Here is a 23,606-nt window from a genome sequence, read left to right on the forward strand (position 1 = left end):
ATATTTGCACCAAAGATTTAGAGCGTTTACTTGTTCAAAGCAAACTATTACCTCACAGAAACTGGGGGTCTCAAATATGCCAGACTATAGGTAGTCCTCGATTTATGACCTCAATTGAGCCCAAAGTTTCTGTTGCTAAACAAGAGTAGTTTGGAGAACCAGCAAATACCACCTCTGGCTGGCCCCAGAGGGCGGTGGGAATGGAGATTTTGAAATATCCTTCCCCCAGGAGTGGGGAGGGAATGGGGATTTTGCAGTATCCTTCCCCTGGAGTGGGGAGGGAATGGAGATTTTATAGTATCCTTATCCTGCCACGCCCACCAAGCCACGCCCACTGAACCGGTAGGGAAAAATTTTGGATTTCACCCCGTTCTCAACCTAAGGTCTGCAGACCCTTGGGGGGACATGATGTCGTCACAGGGGATCTGTGAAGGCTTGAAGAAATGTTATGATTTAAATCTTAAGTCTTGGGGGTCCATGGCCATGGACCGTGGCCACAAAATATATTTAAAGCAGTTCCATGGTGAAGAAAAGGTTGAGAACCATTGCCCTAGCTCAAAGTTATAACGATATAACCTTGTTAGGGGTTTAGGGAATATATATGGACCAGAGGTGGATTTCAGCAGGTTCTGACCAGTTTGGCAGAACCGGTAGCGGACATTTTGAGTAGTTCGGAGAACCGGTAGTAAAAATTCTGACTGGCCCCGCCCCCATCTATTCTTTGCCTCCCAAGTCCCAACTGATCAGGAGAAAATGGGGACTTTGCAGTAACCTTCCCCTGGAGTGGGGAGGGAATGGAGATTTTACAGTATCCTTCCCCTGCCACACCCACCAAGTCACGCCCACCAAGCCATGCCATGCCACGCCCACCAAGCCATGCCCACCAAGCCATACCATGCCCACCAAGCCATGTCCACAGAACCGGTAGTAAAAAATTTTGAAACCCACCACTGATATGGACATCCAATATGGGGGAAATATTTGTGCCTATGGAATATAGAGCTGTCTTGCTTGCTCACAATTCAGTGCCCCAATGTACAGCCTCCAACTCAACAGAAAGTACTGTTGCAATATTTTCAGGATCAGACTCAATAAAGATAATAGGAGTTAGAGCTTTAAATATATTTCTTTTTAATTATGATAGGCATTCTATATTCACCGAATATTCAAGGTAGAAGCAGTTAGAATGGTGAGGGTGGCTCCTTATATATACAAGGGGTGGAGCTAGGAATGGGAGTGGTAAGTTATGAGTACATTAAAGTTCAAAGAATAAGTTAACCTCTGATGTTCCATATATACATTATTTACACATTGGAGAATAAGGCATTTACATCTGACAAATCCCCCTCTAAATGCCGGTTCGTTACACAACACCAATTACATTCTGATTCAGGACAATATAATACATATAATTTAGAAGTTAAATATTTGTGTTGTTTAGAAGGTAAGGGTTTTGTTAATATGTCAGCTAATTGTTCAGAAGTATCGCAATGTATTGCTTTAATGAATCCGTCTTGAGACAGTTGTCTCACATGCTTAAACTTTATATCAATATGCCTGGATCTTTGTCCAATTGCATCGGATCTGGATATTTCAATGGCCGCTTTATTGTCTTCATGCATAATAAATGGTAAAGTGGGTTTCTTCCAAACATCAGTGATCAGATCATTGAACCATACAAGGTTATTTGCAGCCTTGGACAAACAAACATATTCCGCTTCTGTAGTAGAAGTGGCTACTAGTTCTTGTTTACCAGTATACCAGTAAACTGGACAATCATTCAATAGAAAAACATAACCAGAAGTACTCTTTCTGCATGATGTATCACCAGCCCAATCTGCATCAGCATAACAAGTAATTTTTGGTTCTCTGTCATTATTGGGTTCCAACATTAAACAAAAATCTAATGTACCCTTCAGATATCTTAGAATTCTCTTGACAGCTTCCCAATGATACAAGGTTGGTTTACTAACATATCTTGACAGTAGATTGAGAGGTAATGCAATATCTGGCCTAGTCCAATTAGATATATAAAGGAGTGAACCTATAACTGATCTGTAAAATGTGTTGTCTTTAAACTCAGGGGAAGATTCATCAGTGTTTCTAAGAAAATCAGTTTGCATAGGGGTGTCACAGGTTTTGGCATTATTTAAGTTACATTTGTTTAGGAGTTCGATGATTTTATCTTTCTGTGTAAGTTTGAATCCCCTTTTAGTTTTGTTAATTTGCACACCAAGGTATTTATTCACTTTACCCAGAGATTTCAGTGAGAAGTGTTCATTTAACTTATTTACAAAGATTTCCCTGCTCTCTTTATGCTTTCCAATGTATAAAATATCGTCCACGTAAATTAATACAAATTCAATATGATCATTACTCTTTTTTACAAAGAAACAGTTATCAGCAGTGGTGGCGTTGAAATCCATGGTCTTAAGTACTTTTACCAAGCAATCGTACCATCTTTTGCCGGATTGCTTTAATCCGTACAGACTCTTATTTAATAACCAAATTTCGTTCTTATTAGTGTATTGACTGTGTGGTGCTCTTACATATATTTCCTTATCTAATTTTGCATGTAAGTATGCGGTCTGTATGTCATATTGGAATACGTCCAGATTGAGTGCAGATGCTACTACAAGGGCTGTTTTGACACTCTCTGTTCTCACTGTGGGTGAATATGTATCAGTATAGTCTTCTGGGTATTTTTGTGCATAGCCTTGTGCAACTAGTCTAGCCTTGTATAAGGTATTGCCTCCTTCTAAGTTTTTAATTTTATAAATCCACCTGGTACCTATAATTGTTTTATCCTTAGGTGCGATCGCAGGTGTGAATACATTTAATCCTTGTAAACTTTCCATCTCTTTTTCCATAGCTAGTTCCCATTTTTCTCTTTCTTCATGTGGAAGTTTCAATACTTCTTCATATGTATTAGGTGTTATTTGTTCTCCATTCATATGCATTATGTAATCTTTGTATTTATTTGGTATTTGGTTTCTATTGTTTCTAATAGTTCTTTCAGGCTTGCTATGGTTATCATGCAAATATCTAGCTTCCTTTTTTGTTAATGTGTCTGTCTTTATTTTATGCTGACTATTAGTCCAAGTTTTGGTTTTGTTCTTACTTTTGTTAATATTTTGATTTTCTGTTGTTCCTTCCTCGTAAGATATCGTATCTTTACATTTATTAGGAAATATTTCATTAAGGTGCAATTTTGACCAATTGGCCTGTTCATGGAACACAGCTGTTCTGGATACTATAAATTTGTTATTACTATCAATAAATCTGTACCCTTTGGTTCCAGTTTCGTATCCCATGAATCTTAATCTCCTGGATACGTTTTCTCCCTTTCTCCTCAATTGTTTAGGTATGTGTACGTCTGCAGTGACTCCAAATATGTGCATGTGTGATAATTTGGGTTTTCTATTGTACATCACCTCATATGGTGTCTTATTCACAATACTGGACCAGGTTCTATTTTGAGTGTAATTTGAATAATGTAATGCCTCTGACCAAAATTGTTTGCCTAAACCAGCATCCTCTAATGTGCACCTAATCATGGTTTGTAGTGTGGAATTTTTCCTCTCTGCAACTCCATTTTGAAATGCAGAAAAAGGATTGGACGTGAAATGTAACATTCCTCTATCCTTTAACCATTGGGAGAATTCTTTAGACATGAACTCACATCCCCTATCTGTCATAATTTGCTTTATTCTGATATTATGTTGTGTTTCTATACGTTTGTAGAATTCCTTAAATTTCTGAAATGTTTCATCCTTGTGCTTTAATGTGTAAACAAAACCATATCGGCTGTAGTCATCCACTATTGTTAGGAAGTAACGTTTTCTATAGGTAATTGAGGGACTTAATGGACCAACTAAGTCCATATGTACCAAATCAAAAATATTGTTAGTTGATCTGTTAGATTTTTTTGGTCTGGGACTGGTTTTTAGTTTGGTGGATTTACATACTGAGCATTCCAAATAATTTTCACAATTTTTTATTTTGACACCTTCTGCGTGTTCAGTCATTTTTTGTACTACAGGAAAGCTTGCATGTCCTAACTTCCTGTGTAAGATGTGAGCACACTCATCATGAATTGGTTTACCTATTTTTGGTTTCTTTTCCTTGTATGTATTTTTGTGATCATGAGTTATTCTACACTCATCATTGTCACTGTTACTGACATTTTCATCATCTGCTTCAATACAATCTTCCATATTTGAATCAATGTTATGTAAACATCTTTCTTTAGTTATCAGATAGGGTAGACCTCCTTTTATCATTACAGTACCTATATTTGTTTTGTTCTTTTCTATAGTTGTTTTCCCCTTTGAGAAAACTATATTGATATCAGATTCTCTGCTTAATTTTATGGCACTTAGTATGTTGTGAGGTATTTCTGGGATTAATAATACCCCCTCTATTTTCCCTAGACCAGGCAAGGTCACATTTCCTTTGCCTAGTACTTGAACCTTTTCTTGATTAGCTACCTTTATCACAAACTTATCTTCTATAAATGAAGATAATATACTTTTGTTGTTGGTGGTGTGATTTGTTGCACCAGAATCAATAAGCCAATTGTTATTCTCATCCTGCTGTGTTCTGGTGCTGTCTTGTTTATTTAGCCCATTCAGTGACCCAGATTTCCTCTCTTTTGAATTTTCTCTACCCCCTCTACCTTCTTTGTAATTTGGTGGACTTCTATATTTGTGTCTATCTGTGGAAGATTGTCTGTAATTATATTTGCTCCTATATTCTGGCCTATGTCTCTCTCTTGAGACTTTGGGGCAGTCTCTTCTACTATGTTCCCTGGATCCACAATTGTAGCATCTAAAGGCCTCATTATGTTTATCTTGAAAGACTACTTTCCTAAAAGGTTTGTGGTCTGTTTGGTTACTGGATCGATTTTTTCTTGAATTGTCTTCTGCTATCAATTTGTTAGATAGACTTTCTATGGATAAATATCCCAAATTAATGGTATCTAAGTGTGACATAAAGCTATCCCATGATGGATCAAGTGAATTGATAATAACACTTTTCATTGTTTGATCTGAAATCACTTCCCCCCTCAATTGTAGCTCAGCTCTTATTTTGTTTAGATTTATCAAATGCTCACTTATAGAAACCCCTGGTTTTACTCTAGAGGAAAAGAAATCCTTAGACATTCTTGTGGTTGTAGCTACGCTATCGCTGTGAAATAGATTAAACATGCATTGAATTATTTCTGATACAGTTAGGTTTGGTTTGATGCTATGATACATTGCAGGAGACACGCTAGATATTATTATGAAAAATGCTCTATGATGTAAACAATCTATTTTTAAAGTCCAAGGTCTTCTTGGAGGGCTAGTTATAAAGAATAGTAAATTTTCTTTCATGAAAATAACCTGAAGCTGTTGATACCACTCTTGTAAATTAATGCCATCAATTCTAAGTTTTGGGAAGTCACTGGGTAAGTTACCTACGTTATTCTGTCCATTACTTACAACCTGGGGCAGTCCGTGATCTCTCAAGTGCAGGAAATTACAGAACGGCATTGGGATGCTTGCAATGAGTCTGCGCGGTTCTCTGGCCAGTTCAAGTCCTTCTGGGTCGTCTACGTAGTTTCGCACATGCGCGTTGCTCATTTCTTCTTTGGTGGCGTCGTGGAAGGTTCTCTCCCTTTCAGCTCTCTCGATCCGCTCCTCCTCAGATGAGTCGGTCTCTGGCTCGGTTTTTGGGTTTCTGGTGGTGGCGACGGTTCTTTTCTTCTTTTTGTGTGCGTTGGTATTCGATCTTGTCTGTGGTGTAGGGCGAAATCGGCATGGCTCTCTGGGCTCGGGCGTTGTCGCTTTCGAAATCAGGATGGGAGCGTGCAGGTCTTGAGTCGCCGGTTTGATTTCTTGCTTCTTCGTAGATGTCTTGGTAATTTTCAGTCTTGGCCCAAAAACAGCAAAAAGCGTTTTCATTGCTGATTTTACTTGAGATTTTGTTAAATCGTCTTCACTTTCTGATTTTGGATCATCTGAAGAGTTTGAGACTTCTTTCTCACTTTCTTCGTCTGATAGTGTTTTTCGCGCCAGAAATTTTGAACTGAGCGTTTTGATTGGCTCTGCTCCATTCTCTTTTGAAGTTCGTTGAAACCAAGATGGCTGCCATTCAAAATTTCGCGCGGGATCACATCTTTTCTTTTTAACAACTATTTTCTCAGTAGTCATCTCACTTACGGTTTTTTGATCTTTGGGTTTTTCTTTAATGACGTTTTTCTCTCTCGCTGCTCCGCTGTTCTTCAGCATCTCCTGGAGGTCCGCGATGAGACTTTCATCATTCTTTTGGCTTTTTAGTATCTTTAATATCTCTGACCTGAGTTCGTTATTTTCTATTTCGATTTCTTTCTGGTCATTATTTTCACTCATTAGTTCTTCTTCTTCAGTGGTGTATTCTTCGGATTCTCTCGAAATCGCATTGGTGGATTCGTTGATCATCTCTTGATCAGTTTCTATTTCTTTGCTGTAGGCCCTGGTGTTGGGCCTATCTTTCTTGGACATTTTTAATTACTTATTGAGTCAATTAACCATCCTCTGCTACCAGCTTGTTGCAATATTTTCAGGATCAGACTCAATAAAGATAATAGGAGTTAGAGCTTTAAATATATTTCTTTTTAATTATGATAGGCATTCTATATTCACCGAATATTCAAGGTAGAAGCAGTTAGAATGGTGAGGGTGGCTCCTTATATATACAAGGGGTGGAGCTAGGAATGGGAGTGGTAAGTTATGAGTACATTAAAGTTCAAAGAATAAGTTAACCTCTGATGTTCCATATATACATTATTTACACATTGGAGAATAAGGCATTTACATCTGACAAGTACCTTCAGGCAAAATATCTTGCCCTTCAAGCTTGCAATTACCCTATGAATCACTCAGCTATGTTGCTTCATGGTTACAGAGAGTCGGGGCCAGCCATGGCTAGTTGAACAAGAGAACAAACTCTGTTTGGACTAACTGTATGCGTCATTACCATTGGGTCATTCTCCTCTCTTGGACGTCTGCAGCAAGCCATGGTTTCATCAGAGTGAAATCCATCTGAAATTCTGCCTTCTGCTTACTTGCACGTGATGTTGCAATTCAAGCCCACAAGGAGCAGAGTTTGGGCTGTTGACATCACAATGTGTTTTTTTCAACTCTCTTTGCTCTCCTGCAGACGTGTTCTCATTTAACCTCTTTGCTCTGTGCCAGCAAGTCAAGCATGTGCCTTTCCCTGCTGTTAATGTAGTGCTGCATCCTTCCTTCTCTTCCTTTGCTGCCTAGGATGAGGTGACCAGCCTTTAAGAGTGGCTGGCAAGCATGCTCAGTGATGATCCCATGTTGCAAATCTTTTCCAAGCTAATAAAATCGAAGCAAAAGAAAGAAATGGAGTAAAATATTCGGATCGGCTCCGTTAAGACAAACTGAAGTACTGTAACTTTGCTTCTGCAAATTGTGGTTGCAACTGCAAGAGGGAACTTGGAGTCCTAGTGGACAATCGCTTAAATATGAGCCAGCAGGGTGTGGCAGCAGCCAAAAAAGCCAATACTGTCCTAGGCTGCACTAATAGAGGGATACAGTCAGGGGTGAAATCCAGCAGGTTCTGACAGGTTCTGGAGAACTGGCAGCGGAAAGTTTGAGCAGTTCAGAGAATCAGCAAATACCACGTCTGGCTGGCCCCAGAGTGGGGTGGGAATGGGATTTTGCAATATCCTTCCCCCAAGAGTGGGGAGGAAATGGAGATTTTGCAGTATCCTTCCCTTGCTCTGCCCACTAAGCCACGCCCAACAAGCCACACCACGCCCAACAAGCCACGCCCACAGAACCGGTTGTAAAAAAATTTGGATTGCACCACTGGATACAATCAAGAGCATGTGATGTGTTAATGCCACTTTATAATGCCTTGGCAAGACCACACTTGCGGTATTACATCCAGTTTTAGTTTCCACAATATAAAAAAGATATTGAGACTCTAGAAAGAGTGCAGAGAAGAGCAACCAAGATGATTATGAGACTCAAGCTAAACCATATGAAAAAATAATTGCAGGAATTGGGTTTGTCTAGTTTAATGAAAAGAAGGACCAGGGGTGACATAATAGCAGTGTTCCAATATCCACAAAGAAGAGAGAGTCAACCTATTCTCCAAAGCACCTGAAGGCAAAACAAGAAGCAATGGATTAAAACTAATCAAGGAGAGAACCAACCTAGAACTAAGGAGAAATTGTCTGACATTTAGAACAATTAATCAGTGGAACGACTTGCCTCCAGAAGTTGTGGGTGCTCCAACACTGGATATTTTTAAGAAGAGATTGGACAACCATTTGCCTGAAATGTTATAGGATTTTCTGCTTGAGCCGGGGGTTGCAGGTTCCAGATGTGCTGGGACAACTCTTAAAATGAAACTTGGGAATTCATGACCTTCAAGACAGCAGGTTTGAAAAGGCTGGCCTAGTAATACTGACATTTAACTCTCCCTGATTTTGCATTGGTTCAGTCAGTCTTGGCCTTCTCATTGGATTGCAATTAGTCAGCCTTGGCTGATCTCAAAAGATTTAGTAGTGTTGATTGTATATTGCACTGTAAAGAGAAAGAGTGTCGTTTTTAAAGTCAAGCTTAGTGAAGAATGAGCACCGATGATGTTGCCTAGTTTGGGTAATGAAACATCTGCAAGAAAACAACCAAGGTCAGAGAGCACCAAGGAACTCTTATTTCCAGTTCCATTACATGGTGTAAAATATCTACTGGACCAACTTTTGTCCCAAAACATGACTTAAATCAAGATCTGAAACCAGGGGTGGGCTTCAAAAATTTTAACAAGGGGTTCTTTGCCCGGTTATTGGATGGACGTGGCCATGGTGGGTGTGGCCTAGTCAGCCTCCTGCACCACGGGGGGGGCTTTTGCCCTCCCCAGGCTCCAGAGGCCCTCTGGAGGCCAGAAATGTGCCCAAACCTCCGGTAGGCCCGTTTTTTTCCATCCCTGAGCCTCTGTGCATATCCTGCACTTACCTGCATCCAAAACGGGCCGCGTGGGGTTTCCTGGGAGGGACGGGGTGGGGTGGGCGGGGCTAGCCAGGAGTGGGATTTGGGGGTTGTCCGAACTGCACAGAATCTTAGCTAGAGGTTCTCCCAAACCCCTGCGAACCCCCAGCAGCCCATCCCTGCTTGAAACAGATCCTGATATATGCGTTATCCAAACAAATTTAGAGTTGAGCTATTCCATCTATTCTACTAGGTTCTCATTCATAAAACCTTGATTTAGGAATTGTTTTTGGAGTCAGACATAAGAGTGTGTGTGCATTTATATCCCCCGTTATTTACATAAGTCCGTATGATCTTGCAAGGTTAAGTTAAACAGAGATCCTATTCAAACAGAAGAAGCCACTGAGACCATGGAAATTTACTTTTTAATAATAATTTTATTAGAGATTACAATTACACAGATATAATTATAGAAATAAAAAGTAATAGAAAGTACAAAAAATTAAGAACAAAAAAATATATAAAGTGCAAGAAAGAAAAGACACGTAAGTACAGCAGATAAAATGAAAAAAATGAAGTCCCTACCCCCTTGTCACAAGTATATAAATGTTTCCCATCTAATCATGTCTGTCTCTAAGCAATATACGGCCCTAACAAAATAGCAATATATGGCCCTAACAATAATCAGAGTGACTTTTACAGGAAATTACATAATAAGATAATTGAAATAGAGTATGAAAATGTTTGTATGATGGGGGACTTTAATGGAATTGTAGATGAAAAACTGGACTACAAAACAAGAGCCTTGGTAGTACAGTGGTCTAAAGCACCCTGTTATTAAGAACAGCTGCCTGCAATTACTGCAGGTTCGAATCTCGCCAAGGCTCAAGGTTGACTCAGCCTTCCATCCTTTCTAAGGTAGGTAAATTGAGGACCCAGTTGTGGGGGCAATAAGCTGACTTTGTATAAAATATATAAAATATATATAAAATATATAAAATATAAAATAAAATACAAAAGAATGAAGGCTATTGCTTAGCGCATTGTAAGCCGCCCTGAGTCTCCGGAGAAGGGCAGCATATAAATCAAATTTAAAAAAAAAAAAAGTAGAACCACAAGATATAGTAGAAAGATATTGCCGAGAACTTTTTTTTAAATGATAGAGGAAATAAACCTGAAAGACATTTGGTGGGAGAGAAATGGGAAAAATAGACAATACACTTTCTACTCCGATAGACACTTATCTTGGTCCAGATTAGATATGATATGGACAACAATGGAATTGACTTTAAATATTGAACAACTGAATATAGATAGTAACACATGGGCGGATCATAACCTGGTGACTGCTATTTGGAAAGGGCGAAAAGGCAGATCTAGATGGACATTGAATAATACAATATTAAAAGAGAAAGATTTTGCACAGAAAATGAAACAAGAATTGGACTTTTTCTTTAAAGAAAATAAGAAAGAAACATTGATACAAAATTGTTGGGATACAAGGAAAGCCTTTGCCAGAGGATTAATTATTGATTACACACGGAAAAGAAATGTGAAGAAAAGACAAACCCTTAAAATACTGAGAGATGATCATAAAAGACTTGAAAAAGAACTCCAGAAAGATCCATATAAGAAAGATGTAAAAATTAAAATGGATACTATAAAGCACAAAATGGATCTACTGGAAAAGGAAGAATTAGCTCAAAAAATAAGAACTGCTAAACAGAACTACTTTGAAAATGCAAATAAACCAGGCAGATGGTTAGCATATAAATTGAAAAAAGAAAGAGAATCAAGAAAAATAACACAACTAATTGATCATCAAGAGCTACCGTGACGTCATATCGTCACTGCTACCGGCTCGGCCGAACCGGGCCAAACCAGGAGGAACCCACCACTGATTAACACATCCTGTTCTTAAAAAGCAACGAAGATCATCCCATATCAAAAAAAAAATTTGCACTCCCAAATTGGGGAAGGCTGACTGACTGGCTTCCCCAGTCATAAATAGATATATAAATAATAGTAATCATAATCAGGGCCTCTCTTCGCTATTTATTCCCAGCACAATCTCCACCATTCACTCCCATGCCTCTATAAATTCATCTGGACACGATCTATCCAGTGCCATTGGCATTGGCTCCTAATTTTTCTCTGATTAAATGAACCATTTGAAAACAGCTACGACAGGAAACTCAATGTTCCATTTTCTTAAGACAACATGCACTTCAGAAGGAATTGCATGAATGTTTACTAAAAATTAAGCAGGAAATACTTTCCCACGGTAGCTCTTGCCTTCTGAGTGTTATCGGGTCATGAAAGTTAAGATTTATTTTAAGCCAGAAGTTAACAACTCTCCTCTCGTTTCCTGTCTTCTGGCAGAGTAAAGACACATTTTGGAAATTCAAGGGGAACGTATTTACATTAACGTTGAGAATGCAAGTTTATATTCTTGCACTCTGATAATAACACATTGTCGCCTACTGTTTGTTGATATGGTACTAAGTAGACCTTGAGATGAGCTACATGGTTGTTCTACATTTTTCATTATACAGTACTCTGTGCAAAAACTATGAAATACTTTGAGTTGTGTACCTACATGACAACTCTCTAAGACTCTCATGTCAGAATTGATGAGTAGAGTAGAGTAGAGTAGAGTAGAGTAGAGTAGAATAGAATAGAATAGAATAGAATAGAATAGAATAGAATAGAATAGAATAGAATCTGAAAGGGACCTTGGAGGTCTTCTAGTCCAGCCCCCTGCTCAATCAGGAGAACCTATACTATTTCAGATAAGTGGCTGTCTAGACTCTTCTTAAAAGCATCCAGTGATGGAAGAATGGCTCTGAGCTTCGTCTCAGATATATTACAGATAATATGGCTTAAGTCACTGCAGAATTTTAAGAACAGATTGCACTTGTCTGGAACGATATAGGATTTTTTGCTTGAGCAGGGGGTTGGATTAGAAGACCTCCAAGGTCGCTTCCAACTCTGTTATTCTGTTAAGCCTTCACTAACTTTCTCTCTGGATTTGAGGGGCATGAATTCCCACCAGCTGACATTGGAAACACCCTCCTGTTTACAGCTTTCCCTTGCAATTTGAAAATAATCCCAGCTATCTGAAGTTATCCAATATTCCCAATTAAAAAACCATACCCTACAGTTGAGATCCTGCATACCTTAGGGGCAGGTGAAATGCTACCAGATATATACTAAGAAAGGACAAATTAATTGTCCTTTGTACGGGAGTGACATGGCGCTCCCATATAACACCTCTCCTGCGTGAGCTGCACTGGCTCCTGGTGGTCTTCTGGGTGCGCTTCAAGGTGTTGGTTCTCACCTTTAAAGCACTCCATGGCTTAGGGCCAGGGTATTTATGAGACCGCCTTCTGCTACCGATAACCTCCCACTGGCCAATACGCTCTCACAGAGAGGGCCTCCTCAGGGTGCCGTCAGTCAAGCAATGTCAGCTGGCGGCCCCCAGGGGGAGAGCCTTCTCTGTGGGAGCACCCGCCCTCTGGAACGAGCTACCTCCTGGAATACGACTGATCCCAGATCTCCGCACTTTCCGTAAGGCCCTGAAGATGTTTTTATTTCAGCAAGCCGGCCTGGCCTGAATAGGTTTTATGGATTAGTTTTTAATTGTATAGCTTGGGGTTTTAAATTGGGAGGCTGATTAATTTAATTTATTTTTAGTTATCTTAACTTTTATATTGTATGTTATTTTAATTTTCGGCTGTTCACCACCCTGAGTCCCTTCGGGGAGAAGGGCGGTATATAAATTCAATAAATAAATAAATAAATAAATAAATAATCAATGTTTATTTTTCTCCATTTTTCATTTTTATTCACGTTTCTCATTTGTGCCAGTGTCTATGCATTTTGATGCAGACACCAACGTACATCACACCGTGGTGTATTGTACTGCGGTTGCAATTTTTGCTTATGACAAGCCTGCATTTTTGGCAAACGTGATACAGTGCATGTTTCCTATCAATCGGCTTTTTTTTTTCCCTACTATATTTTTATGTGGCCAATTTCACTATAAAAAAATGGGAGAATTTCAAATTTCAAATAATAAAGCTTTGGATTATCATGATGGTTCAAAAAGGAAGAAATACACACGGTTGCAGAGAAAATGCAGGCTAAATTAATATTCCCCCTCCTGCCTGATTGATGATGTGTCATCAAGCCGGTGACAACTCTTAGCAGCCACACAGATAGATTTTCTCCCGGAATCATCAATCATTTCATAATTTTTGTCCGTGTGTGTGTATGTGTGTGTGTATCTGTGTCTGTGTAGTTGTGGGTGAGTAGGTGTATTTCTATAAAATACAGAAGTGATTTACCATTGCTTTCTCATGCACAATAGCAATAGCACTTAGACTTATATACCGCTTTACAGCCAATGGTGGGATTCAAGTAATTTAACAACCGGTTCTCTGCCCTAATGATTTCTTCCAACAACCAGTTTGCCAAACTGCACAGAAAGTTAACAACCGGTTCTCCCAAAGTGGTGTGAACTGGCTGAATCCCACCACTGTTTACAGCCCTCTCTAAGCGGTTTAGAGAGTTAGCATATTGCCCCCAACAATTTGGCTCCTCATTTTACCCACCTCGGAAGGATGGAAGCAGGGGTGGGCTTCAAAAATTTTAGCAAGGGATTCTCTGCCGGTTGCTGGGTGGGTGTGGCCATGGTGGACGTGGCCTAGTCGGCCTCCTGCACCACAGGGGGGGGGCGTTTTTGTCCTCCCCGGGCTGCAGAGGCTTTCTTCGAGCCTCTGGGAGGGCGAAAACGGCCTCCCCAGGCTCCAGAGGCCCTTCCAGTAGGTCCGTTTTTTGCCCTCCCCAAGCCTCCGTGCGCATCCTGCATTTACCTGCATCCAAAACAGGCCACGTGGGGACTCTTGGGAGGAGCGAGGCGGGGTGGGCAGGGCCAGATAGGAGTGGGATTTGGGGGTTCTCCGAACTGCACAGAATTTTAGTTAGAGGTTCTCCCAAACCCCTGTGAACCTCCAGCAGCCCACTCCTGGATGGAAGGCTGAATCAACCTTGAGCCTAGTGGGATTTGAACTGCCAAATTGCAGGCAGCCAGCAGGCAGCAGAAGTAGCCTGCAGTGTACTCTAACCACTGTGCCACCGTGGCTCATGCTAAACAATGCTAACTGATGCATTTGCCATTATCACTAAAGTGATCTTTTGCCTCCACTATATAATAATATGACTATATCAATATAGGTGGGCAGCCAAGATGCCCTTCAAACCTTGGGCAACTCTGATGGAAGCATATACGATTTGTATAGGTTCCTAGCAGCTTATGTTCATCCTGGACAGAAACCCTCCTTCCACCATGAAGCAGCTGAGCAGGGTTTGGGGTAGGGGGAAAATCTCTAGGACTCCCATACTGGTAGTTTTAGACTTACAACTACAATGGGCTCCAGAATTTCCAATGTTAAGCAAGACGATTGTTAAGTGAGCGGGTTGCCTGATTTTGTGACATTTTGGTCACCCTTGTGAAGTGACTCACTACAATTCTTAAGTGAATCATGCAGTCATTAAACGAATCTGGCTTCCCTCATTGAACTTTGCTTGTTGGAAGCCACAAATGACAATTGTGTAACCCCAGGATGTTGCAATCCTCATAAATTCTGATTGCTAAATGGAAAAAGTTTTGATCATATAACTGTAGGGATGCTGCAACAGTCGTAAGTGCGCGGACCAATCATAAATTGGTCCAAAGCAGTCATAACTTTGAACTGAATGGTGGTAAGGCAAGGACTAGCTGTATCATTCCGCAATCATTTTCTTGCTATAATCTTTCCAATACAAATTGTCCATGGCCGATGTCTTATAGTGAATCAAAAGCAGGTTTACTTGGAAGTAACTTTCATTATTTTAGTCATTAATATATAGGTAGTCCTCAGCTTACAATTGAGCCCAAAATTTCTTTTGTTAAGACATTTGCTAAGTGAGTTTTGCCCAGTAGTGAAATCCAATTTTTTTTACTACCGATTCTGTGGGCGTGGCTTTGTGGGCATGGCCTGGTGGGTGTGGCAGGGGAAGGTTACTGCAAAATCTCCATTCCCACCCCAGCCAGAGGTGGTATTTGCCAGTTCTCCGAACTACTCAAAATTTCCGCTGCCGGTTCTCCAGAACCTGTCAGAACCTCCTGGATTTCAACCCTGGTTTTTCCCCATTTTACAACGTTTCTTGCCACCGTTGTTAAGGGAATCCCTGCCGTTGATAAGTTAGTAGCCTGGTTGGTAAGTGAATCTGGCTTCCCTGTTGACTTGGCTTGTCAGAAGGTCGCAAAAGGGGATCCCATGACCTTCGGACCCAGCAACGGTCATAAGTATGAACCAGTTGCCGAGCATCTGAATTTTGATCAGGGATTATAAAATTGTAACTCTGAAAAACTGTCATAAGTCACATTTTTCAGCATTGTTGTTAGCTTTGAATGGTCACTAAATGAACTGTTGTAAGTCGAGGACTACCTGTATTTAAAATTCATGCTTTTGGTAGTCTACTTGCTCAGCAAACACAGAGAAGAAATTGGTCCTTCGGACAGCAGGCAGAGACAAAACAGAGGCAGGCTTAGGCATTCAAGATCACTCTTGCAGCCTGTTTGCTCTTAAATATTTCACAGCCAACTGATAAAGTTTAATAAACAACTGTCAGTGCAGCATAAATCTGCTAGACAACGCTGGATCTCGACTCCATGACTCGCTTTTCAAACCCACGTCAACGCACAGCCTAATAGGCCTCTTCAGTGACTTTTTAAAGCTGCAATCAAAGGGAATTTTCCATTTATCTTGCTCTCCAGAGTTATATGGGAAATCTTATTTTAGCAATTATTGAGAGTGGAACAACGAAGGGCATTTCCTCTGTAAGAGCTCAGCGGTGGACGACATGGAGAAGCAACAGTGGAAACATGAAACTTGCTTCGTGTTGTTTCTTGTCCTGGTTCAAATATTTGGCTTAGAAGATGGCAACCGACAGACAACCGAGATCTGTTCCACGCATACCATTTTACCTGGACCGAAAGGTGAGGCACTAGAAAGATTTCTGAGGTAAAAACACAAATGCCTTTTCTGTCATTCTACTCTCCCCTTCTCCTCTTCTCCTCCTGCAAGCTCTTATGCCATAAGAAATGGGAAATAAGGTTGCCTACTTTCCAACTGCTTCCTGTGGTGATAATGTTGTTGAGTCGCTTATCGTGTAAGCTTTCAATCTTATTTTGAGTGCAAAAGCATGAAAAGGGTTATTTGTGGAGCCATCCAGCACATCTACAGACAACAAAACCGAACCAGCCTAAGCTAGTTAGAGGAAAATTGGAATTTTCGACTGAGGAATTATGACACGAATTAATGAATATTTCAAACATAATTTCCTGCTTATTAATCAATGCATTTAAGGATCCAAATATTTTCATCGATCTGGCTGCCGTCATCACCCGATGGGCCTGCAATATTTCCTGAGAGTGGTTTTTGGCAAAGAAAACAAGTGTGCAAATGTTTTGATTTCAGTGAAGGACAGCTGTTAGCCCCAGCATCTTTACCTAGAATTTCTGATTATAAACTCACCTTTAGCAATTCTGGAAAAGATTTTGCTTTTAATTAAATGCTACATGGGTGGATTTTGGAAAGCCCTGTACTGTGTAACTTTCATGTTGCAAAGATTATTTGTCTTGATTACTGTAGGAATAGCAATAGGCCTATGAATTTATATATCTGCCTGCCTGACTGCCTATATCTATCTATCTATCTATCTATCTATCTATCTATCTATCTATCTATCTATCTATCTCTATCTATTTATCTGTCTATCTATCTATCTATCTATCTATCTATCTATCTATCTATCTATCATCTATCAATCTGTATCATCTATCTATCCATCTATCATCTACTATCTAGCTATCTAACTATCTATCTAACTATCTATATCTATCATCTATCAGAATAATAGAATTGGAAGGACCTTGGAGGTCTTCTAATCCAACCCACTGCTCAGACAGGAGACCCTATTTCAGGGGTCTGCAACATCAAACACTCAAAGAGCCATTTGGACCCGTTTCCCACAGAAAAGAAAACATCGGGAGCCACAAAACCCTTCCCATGCCTGACTATTTCTTGAGCAGTCACAAAACTAGCATATATAGTTGAAGTAAACGTTCTGTTTTCTTCAGAAACTTTACTTTTCTTGGATTTATCCATGGTTGGCCTACCGGGGGTTGAAAAGCTCAATAAATTGCGTGCCAGCGGGTGTCGCACATTGACGGTTGTGACACATATTTTGAGTGACAGGGAACCGCAGCAGAGGGTTGAAAGAGCCACATGCGGCTCCAGAGCTACAGGTTGATGACCCCTGCCCTATACCAGTGGCTAGTCAGTCAGTCAGTCAGTCAGTCAGTCAGTCAGTCTGTCTGTCTGTCTGTCTGTCTGTCTATCTATCTATCTATCTATCTATCTATCTATCTATCTATCTATCTATCTATCTATCTGCCACCCATTTTACCACAGGGCACAAATCCATACTGTTCACATGTTTATGACTGAAGCGTTCGGCTGGCTGAATGTTGCCCAACGTTGCATCCATGGTATGTGTAATACTATGATTGCAATTTATGACAGTTTTTCTGGAAATCTGTATTGACTGCTGGTTTAGAACAACAAAGAATATCCCGTAGCAAACAATGGGTTTTCTTAACAACACAGCATTCGCTTATCAACTTCAGCTTTACGACCTTCACATTTGCTTAACAATCGCCAGAAAAAAAGTTGTAAAATTGGGTTCAGTCCACAGGTGGGTTTCAGCAGGTTCTGACCAGTTCTGGAGAACCGGTAGCAGAAATTTTGAGTAGTTCGGAGAACCAGTAGTAAAAATTCTGACTGGTCCCACCCCCATCTATTCTCTGCCTCCCAAGTCCCAGCTGATTGGGAGGAAATGGGGATTTTGCAGTAACCTTCCCCTGGAGTGGGGAGGGAATGGGGATTTTACAGTATCCTTCCTCTACCACGCCCACCAAGCCACGCGCACCAAGCCATGCCATGCCCACCAAGCCACACCCACAGAACCGGTAGTAATTTTTTTTGAAACCTACCACTGGTTCAATCACAGGGTAACCTGCTTTACGTCTGTCATAATTTATGACCGTAATTGTCAGGGATCAGATTATAGTTGTAACTCAAGGACTCCCTGTGGCATCTCTCTGATCAATGGGCGATCTCAGTGGCAATATTATGTACACTCTTATTGTTACAATCTGATTGTACTTGATGGAATTTGCACCCAAAAATTCCAAGCAGAGCAAACTCAGATAATTATAAACTGCTTGAAGTGAGAATTTGTCCCTAACTGTTCTGCAAAACATCAAGCTGGCTAAATAAACAGATTAAAAATCCAGCATTGACATTTAAGCAGAGCACATAATTCATCGATTCTAGTAAAAGTGTATTTAACTAAAAACTTTATCTGTGAGAGTTGACAACTAAAATCTTGTGGCATGGGCGATCTGATTATCTCCACAATCCATGCTGACTTATAGCATAGTTACTTATAGCAGAGAATGCAATAAAAATAAAAGTAAAATCTCTCTCTCTCTCAAGTAAAATTTGGGAGTCCTGCCGCAGTATACAGGATCGAATCCCTGTGGTTGCTGATGAATAATAAAACAGTAACGGTAGCAAGGGCTCAAATGGAGGGTTTGAGACTGCCCCCTGCTGGCTATGTATAAGAACTTCTAAGACTCTAAAATGATGAGAATAAATTGAAAACACGTATGTGACACTATCAATTCTCCACTGTCAATTAAATCAACTCAGCTTTGTTCAGGTTGTCATACAAACCTGGGAAAAAATGTTACTGCTTTTAGGAAGGATCTAATTCAAATACATGTGATATTAAAATCTAATTTGCAGAACTACAGTATTCCATTCCAATATAAAATATGCAGCGATCCTTGTTTTCCTTCTGAAGATTTTTTTAAAAGCAAAAATCAAAAAGAGTTTCTCATAATAGAACAAAACAGACATATATAAGCTTTTTCCTGTCATGTTTCTTTTGTAAGGTGGATATAATGGAAGCTCAGGCTAACCCAGAAGTCTGTCCAATAAATACACAGGAGCCTTCTCCAACACCACAGCTCAAATGAGTTGATTTTGCCTTGCTTTTTCAAGGTCCAACTTTCACAGCCAAGGTACCTATGGGGGAACACAATAGAGAAGACTAACCTACAGTTGATTGGTGGCCATAAAATCAGGCTCAGCTCCTGGTGAACATATCAGCAAATCCTGGTCACCTGGACTTGAGGCAAATCATAAATTGCATTTCTTTCCAGTACTTTCATAGAACAGAGTAGAGTAGAGTAGGGTAGGGTAGGGTAGGGTAGGGTAGGGTAGGGTAGGGTAGGGTAGGGTAGGGTAAGGTAAGGTAGGGTTGGGTAGAATAGAATAGAATAGAATAGAATAGAATAGAATAGAATAGAATAGAATAGAATAGAATAGAGTAGGGTAGGGTAGGGTAGGGTAGGGTAGGGTAGGGTAGGGTAGGGTAGGGTAGGGTAGGGTAGAATAGAATAGAATAGAGTAGGGTAGGGTAGGGTAGGGTAGGGTAGGGTAGGGTAGGGTAGGGTCGAGTCGAATAGAATAGAATAGAATAGAATAGAATAGAATAGAATAGAATAGAATAGAATAGAATAGAATAGAATAGAATAGAATAGAATAGAATACGGTAGGGTAGGGTAGGGTAGGGTAGGGTAGGGTAGGGTAGGGTAGGATAGGGTAGGATAGAACAGAACAGAATGGAATGGAACAGAACAGAACAGAACAGAACAGAACAGAATGGAATAACAGAGTTGGAAGGGACCTTGGAGTTCTTTTAGTCCAACTCCTGCTCAGACAGCAAACCCTATACCTGTGATAGCAAACCTACGGCATGCAGAGCCAGGGGTGGCACACAGAGCCCTCTCTGCTGGCACACACGCCGTCACCCCAGGTCAGATCTCTGTGGTGTTTCTTTTGTGAGCTTCTGTTTCGCTGCAAACAACGAAACAGAAGTTCACGAAAGAAAAAGATCTTACCTCTTGCCATGCTGCCAGTGTTGGGATGCCCCACCTCCTGCCAGCCAGCTGGTCTTTGGGTCTCTGCTGTGCATGCATGCATGTCCACGCATATACACACGCATGTTGGCGCATGCACATGTTCACAGTTTGGGCATGTGCGCACAGTTTGGGCATTCGGTGTCTAAAATGTTCGCCATCACTGCCCTATACAATTTCAGACAAATGGTTGTCCAATCTCTTCTTAAAAACTTCCAGTGTTGGAGCATTCACAGCTTCTCTGGCCAGTTGTTCCACTGGTTAATTGTTCTAACTGTCAGGAAATTTCTCCTTAGTTCTAGGTTGCTTCTCTCCTTGATTAGTTTCCATCCATTGCTTCTTGTCCTGCCCTCAGGTGCTTTGGAGAATAGGTTGGTCCCCTCTTCTTCGTGGCAGCTCCTGAGATATCGGAAGACTGCTATCATGTCACCCCTAGCCCTCCTTTTCATTAAACTAGACATACTCATAAAGTTGGCTCTTTATGTCTTGAATAGAATCTTAATTATTTCCCAATTCGTTTGGGAAATTTCTTTCTTCTTGACCAGGCCATGTAATGGCCATGCTTTAATGTTTTTATGTTTTCCCATAAAAGCAAATGCCACACTCTTTTTTTCCATAGCTATAATGTCCAAAGAGACCTTGTCTTTGCTACAATAACCCAACACAGCTACCTCTGAATTATGTGACTTCAACAAATATTCAGACTGTAATTTTCAATGCCCTTGCTCAACTGCCCCAAGGATATAAGGACGTCCAATTGGGAAGATCTATTGATGTAATTGCACAATTGGGCCTCCACATCAAAAATGATGTGAATATTTTGGTGTGTTGGGGGGGAAAGAAAAGGGATAGCAACGTGCAATGAAATTTAATAGGAACTTCAAAGGGATTTGAATGGAGTTTTAAGTGAAGTAAGTGAAGGCATTTTGGAAGGGATAAAATGGGAGTACACCATACCAGTGTGGTGTGTTTGGAGGGTTTCTCTTTCATTATTCTGACAAATGTCAATTATAAACTCCCTGGCATCAGTCGGCACCTCGAAAGCCTGTTTCTTGTGGTCACTGCTGCTTTCACTACCCATCTAATAATCATAGTTGCAGAAATTCTCTTCTGAAAAATGATACTACCACATTCCAAATTCCTTGCTAGAAATGGAAGGACTTCAACACCACATCCTCAAACCTGGCAGGACTCCTTTCCTGTTGTCTTCTCCATCTCTCCCTTCTTGACCAGGCCGTGTAATGGCCGTGCTTTAAAGAAATTAAAAATCCTAAAAGTCAGAGCTCTTTCACTCCCAAACTTTAATCCTGCAGACAGAGGAACAAATTAGGTAACTTGTGTTCTTTATATGTCTATAAATTTACATGTGGCAAACAGTGGTGGGCTGCCCCCCGGTTCGTACCGGTTCTATAGAACCGGTAGTAAAACCGGCGGGAGGCTCCGCCCACTGACCTTGATGTCATGAAAATGCTTCTGCGCTTGCACAGAAGAGTGCGTGCAAGCGAAGTGAGCGCGCGCGCGTGGCCCCACTGCGAACCGGTAGTAAAGGTAAGTAGAACCCACCCCTGGTGGCAAAATGAATTGCATTACATCTAGCATTGAAGAGCAACAAGGAGTTGTGTCTGGTTCTGTCCTAGACTACACTATACTAATCAAGAACTTCTTTAATTGTTAAGATCTCCTTCTCCGTATGCTTTTGTTGGAAGAAATAACCATCTGGTTCAGTTCCAAGCCAGGAGAAAAGCACTGGAGACAAAATGGAGGCTGGAGGCTGATTGGAAAGAGAGTCCATTTCATGCTCCCTAAGACGAAAAAATATTGGGTTAAAATTAGAAGCTGGATAGAAGAGATAATTGGCTACAATGTGGACTTGAAACCAGAGACGTTTTTACTGGGGATATTAAACAGACCCTACAGTAAAGAAATTTGATATTTAAACTTGCATATAATTACAGCTGCAAGGATAGTCTGCGCACAGTCCTGGAAAAATGAACATGTATCAACAGAGGAAGAAATAATTAAGAAAATCCTAGACTGTGTGGAGATGGATAAATTAATGAAAGAAATAAAAGGAAGATACAGAATACTACCAAGTATGGACTAAGTGGTACAATTGGCTCGAGATTAGAGAAAGTAAAGGCGAATGGAGAGAAGAATATGACAAATGTGTAAAATATTGTAAATGAATAAAATTAGAAATTTAGAAATAAATATGACAAAGATAATGATAATAAAGGATGGGAAAAATGGGGAATGTAGAAAGTAGAAAGTAAGAGGAACGAAACTGATAGGTAAAAAGAAACACATATTATGTGTTTGGGTTTTGTATGTTGAGTTGTGTTGTGTTGTTGTTGTAAAATTAAAAAAAAACTTATTAAAAAAAAGGAAAGAGGGTCCATTTATTGATGAAACAGAACCACCAAGCACATGTGATTCTGGGCAGCTGACCACATGGAGTTGAGAGCAAGGGGTTTTATACCTTCTCTTGGGCTTTGCGCTTGAACTTCCTGTTCCTGTGCAAGAACATGTATTCTATTGGCTGTTGTAGGGGTCATAGCTGGCTCTGTAGATTGTCTAAGCTAAGTTTGGTTGAAGCTTTAGGTTGGGTGATGCAATGTCCCCCAGAGATTGTGCCATGTGATGAGCTCTGCTGCTAGATGGGTTAATCCTATTATGTCCTAAGGGGTCATGTATTAATCACATCCACAGCTGGAAATCTTTTGTTTTGTGGGTAGACTGGCCCAATCTTTCTCAATGGGCACAAAATATCTGCTGGGGGCTATTAGGAAAGACTTGGGGGCTGCTTTCTGTCTCCAAGAGCATGTTTCTCTATTTCTCCTTTGAGGAAATATAATACTCTGCCTTTTTAATATTTCCTAAAATATTTCATTCTTCTGGGAGATGGTGGCTTCCCACACTTTCCATGAGGGCTAGAAACTGAAGGAAACTTTTTGGAAACTTGATTTTCTGTCAGTCCGTGTCTGTGGCCTATGTCAGCACTCAGCGGCCTAGGCAATTGTCCAGGCCAATAGTTGATGTTAGGCTGGAGGCATGCTTTACAAAAACAAACAAAACCCAGTTTACTGCTCTGAGCAACATAGCTGCCATTTAAACTTTCAACGGTGGCCCAGAGTAATGATCTTTCAGGCCACTGTGGTTAGAATCCAGCTGTCCAACACTCCCAATGGTTGGCTCTTGACAAACCTGGAGAGAGAGACCTGCTGTTCTGTTTTCCTGCCAGAACCAATTCACATAACATCCTGAGCACATTACGCAGTAGGGCCAGCTTTTTGTTATACTCAAAAGATGTCCTGCCTCTAATTATCTGGCAGAAATTAAGCAACAAAGCTTTTCACGGTATGAAATACAGGAGAAAGTTAAATCTGCCAGGGATATAGCAGATGAGAGCACAAACACTGCCATTAAAACAAGAGGGAAAAAGTAAGTTTGCAGGAAGTGAAGGACACCAAGGCTTACATTACAGGTAGTCTTCGGTTTACAACCAGTCGCTTAGCAAGCAT

The 23,606-nt window shown here is 40.5% G+C and overlaps 1 protein-coding gene and 1 long non-coding RNA gene across 2 annotated transcripts in view; one reads left to right on the forward strand and one right to left on the reverse strand.

The window, feature by feature from the left end:
* LOC117668376 (uncharacterized) overlaps positions 1-23,606 on the reverse strand; it is a 98,867-nt gene that overhangs the window by 16,937 nt on the left and 58,324 nt on the right. The gene's annotated exons all lie outside the window — the stretch shown is intronic.
* Positions 15,638-23,606, forward strand: part of COLEC10 (collectin subfamily member 10) — a 35,460-nt gene continuing 27,491 nt past the window's right edge. The window contains exon 1 of the mRNA XM_034422218.3: positions 15,638-16,032. Within this exon, the coding sequence (XP_034278109.2) occupies positions 15,897-16,032 (136 nt within the window). The 5' untranslated portion in view covers positions 15,638-15,896. The remainder of the gene's footprint in view (positions 16,033-23,606) is intronic.

This window comes from Pantherophis guttatus, chromosome 3, assembly GCF_059756535.1.
Source record: "Pantherophis guttatus breed Tessera chromosome 3, ASM5975653v1, whole genome shotgun sequence".
NCBI lineage: Eukaryota > Metazoa > Chordata > Lepidosauria > Squamata > Colubridae > Pantherophis > Pantherophis guttatus.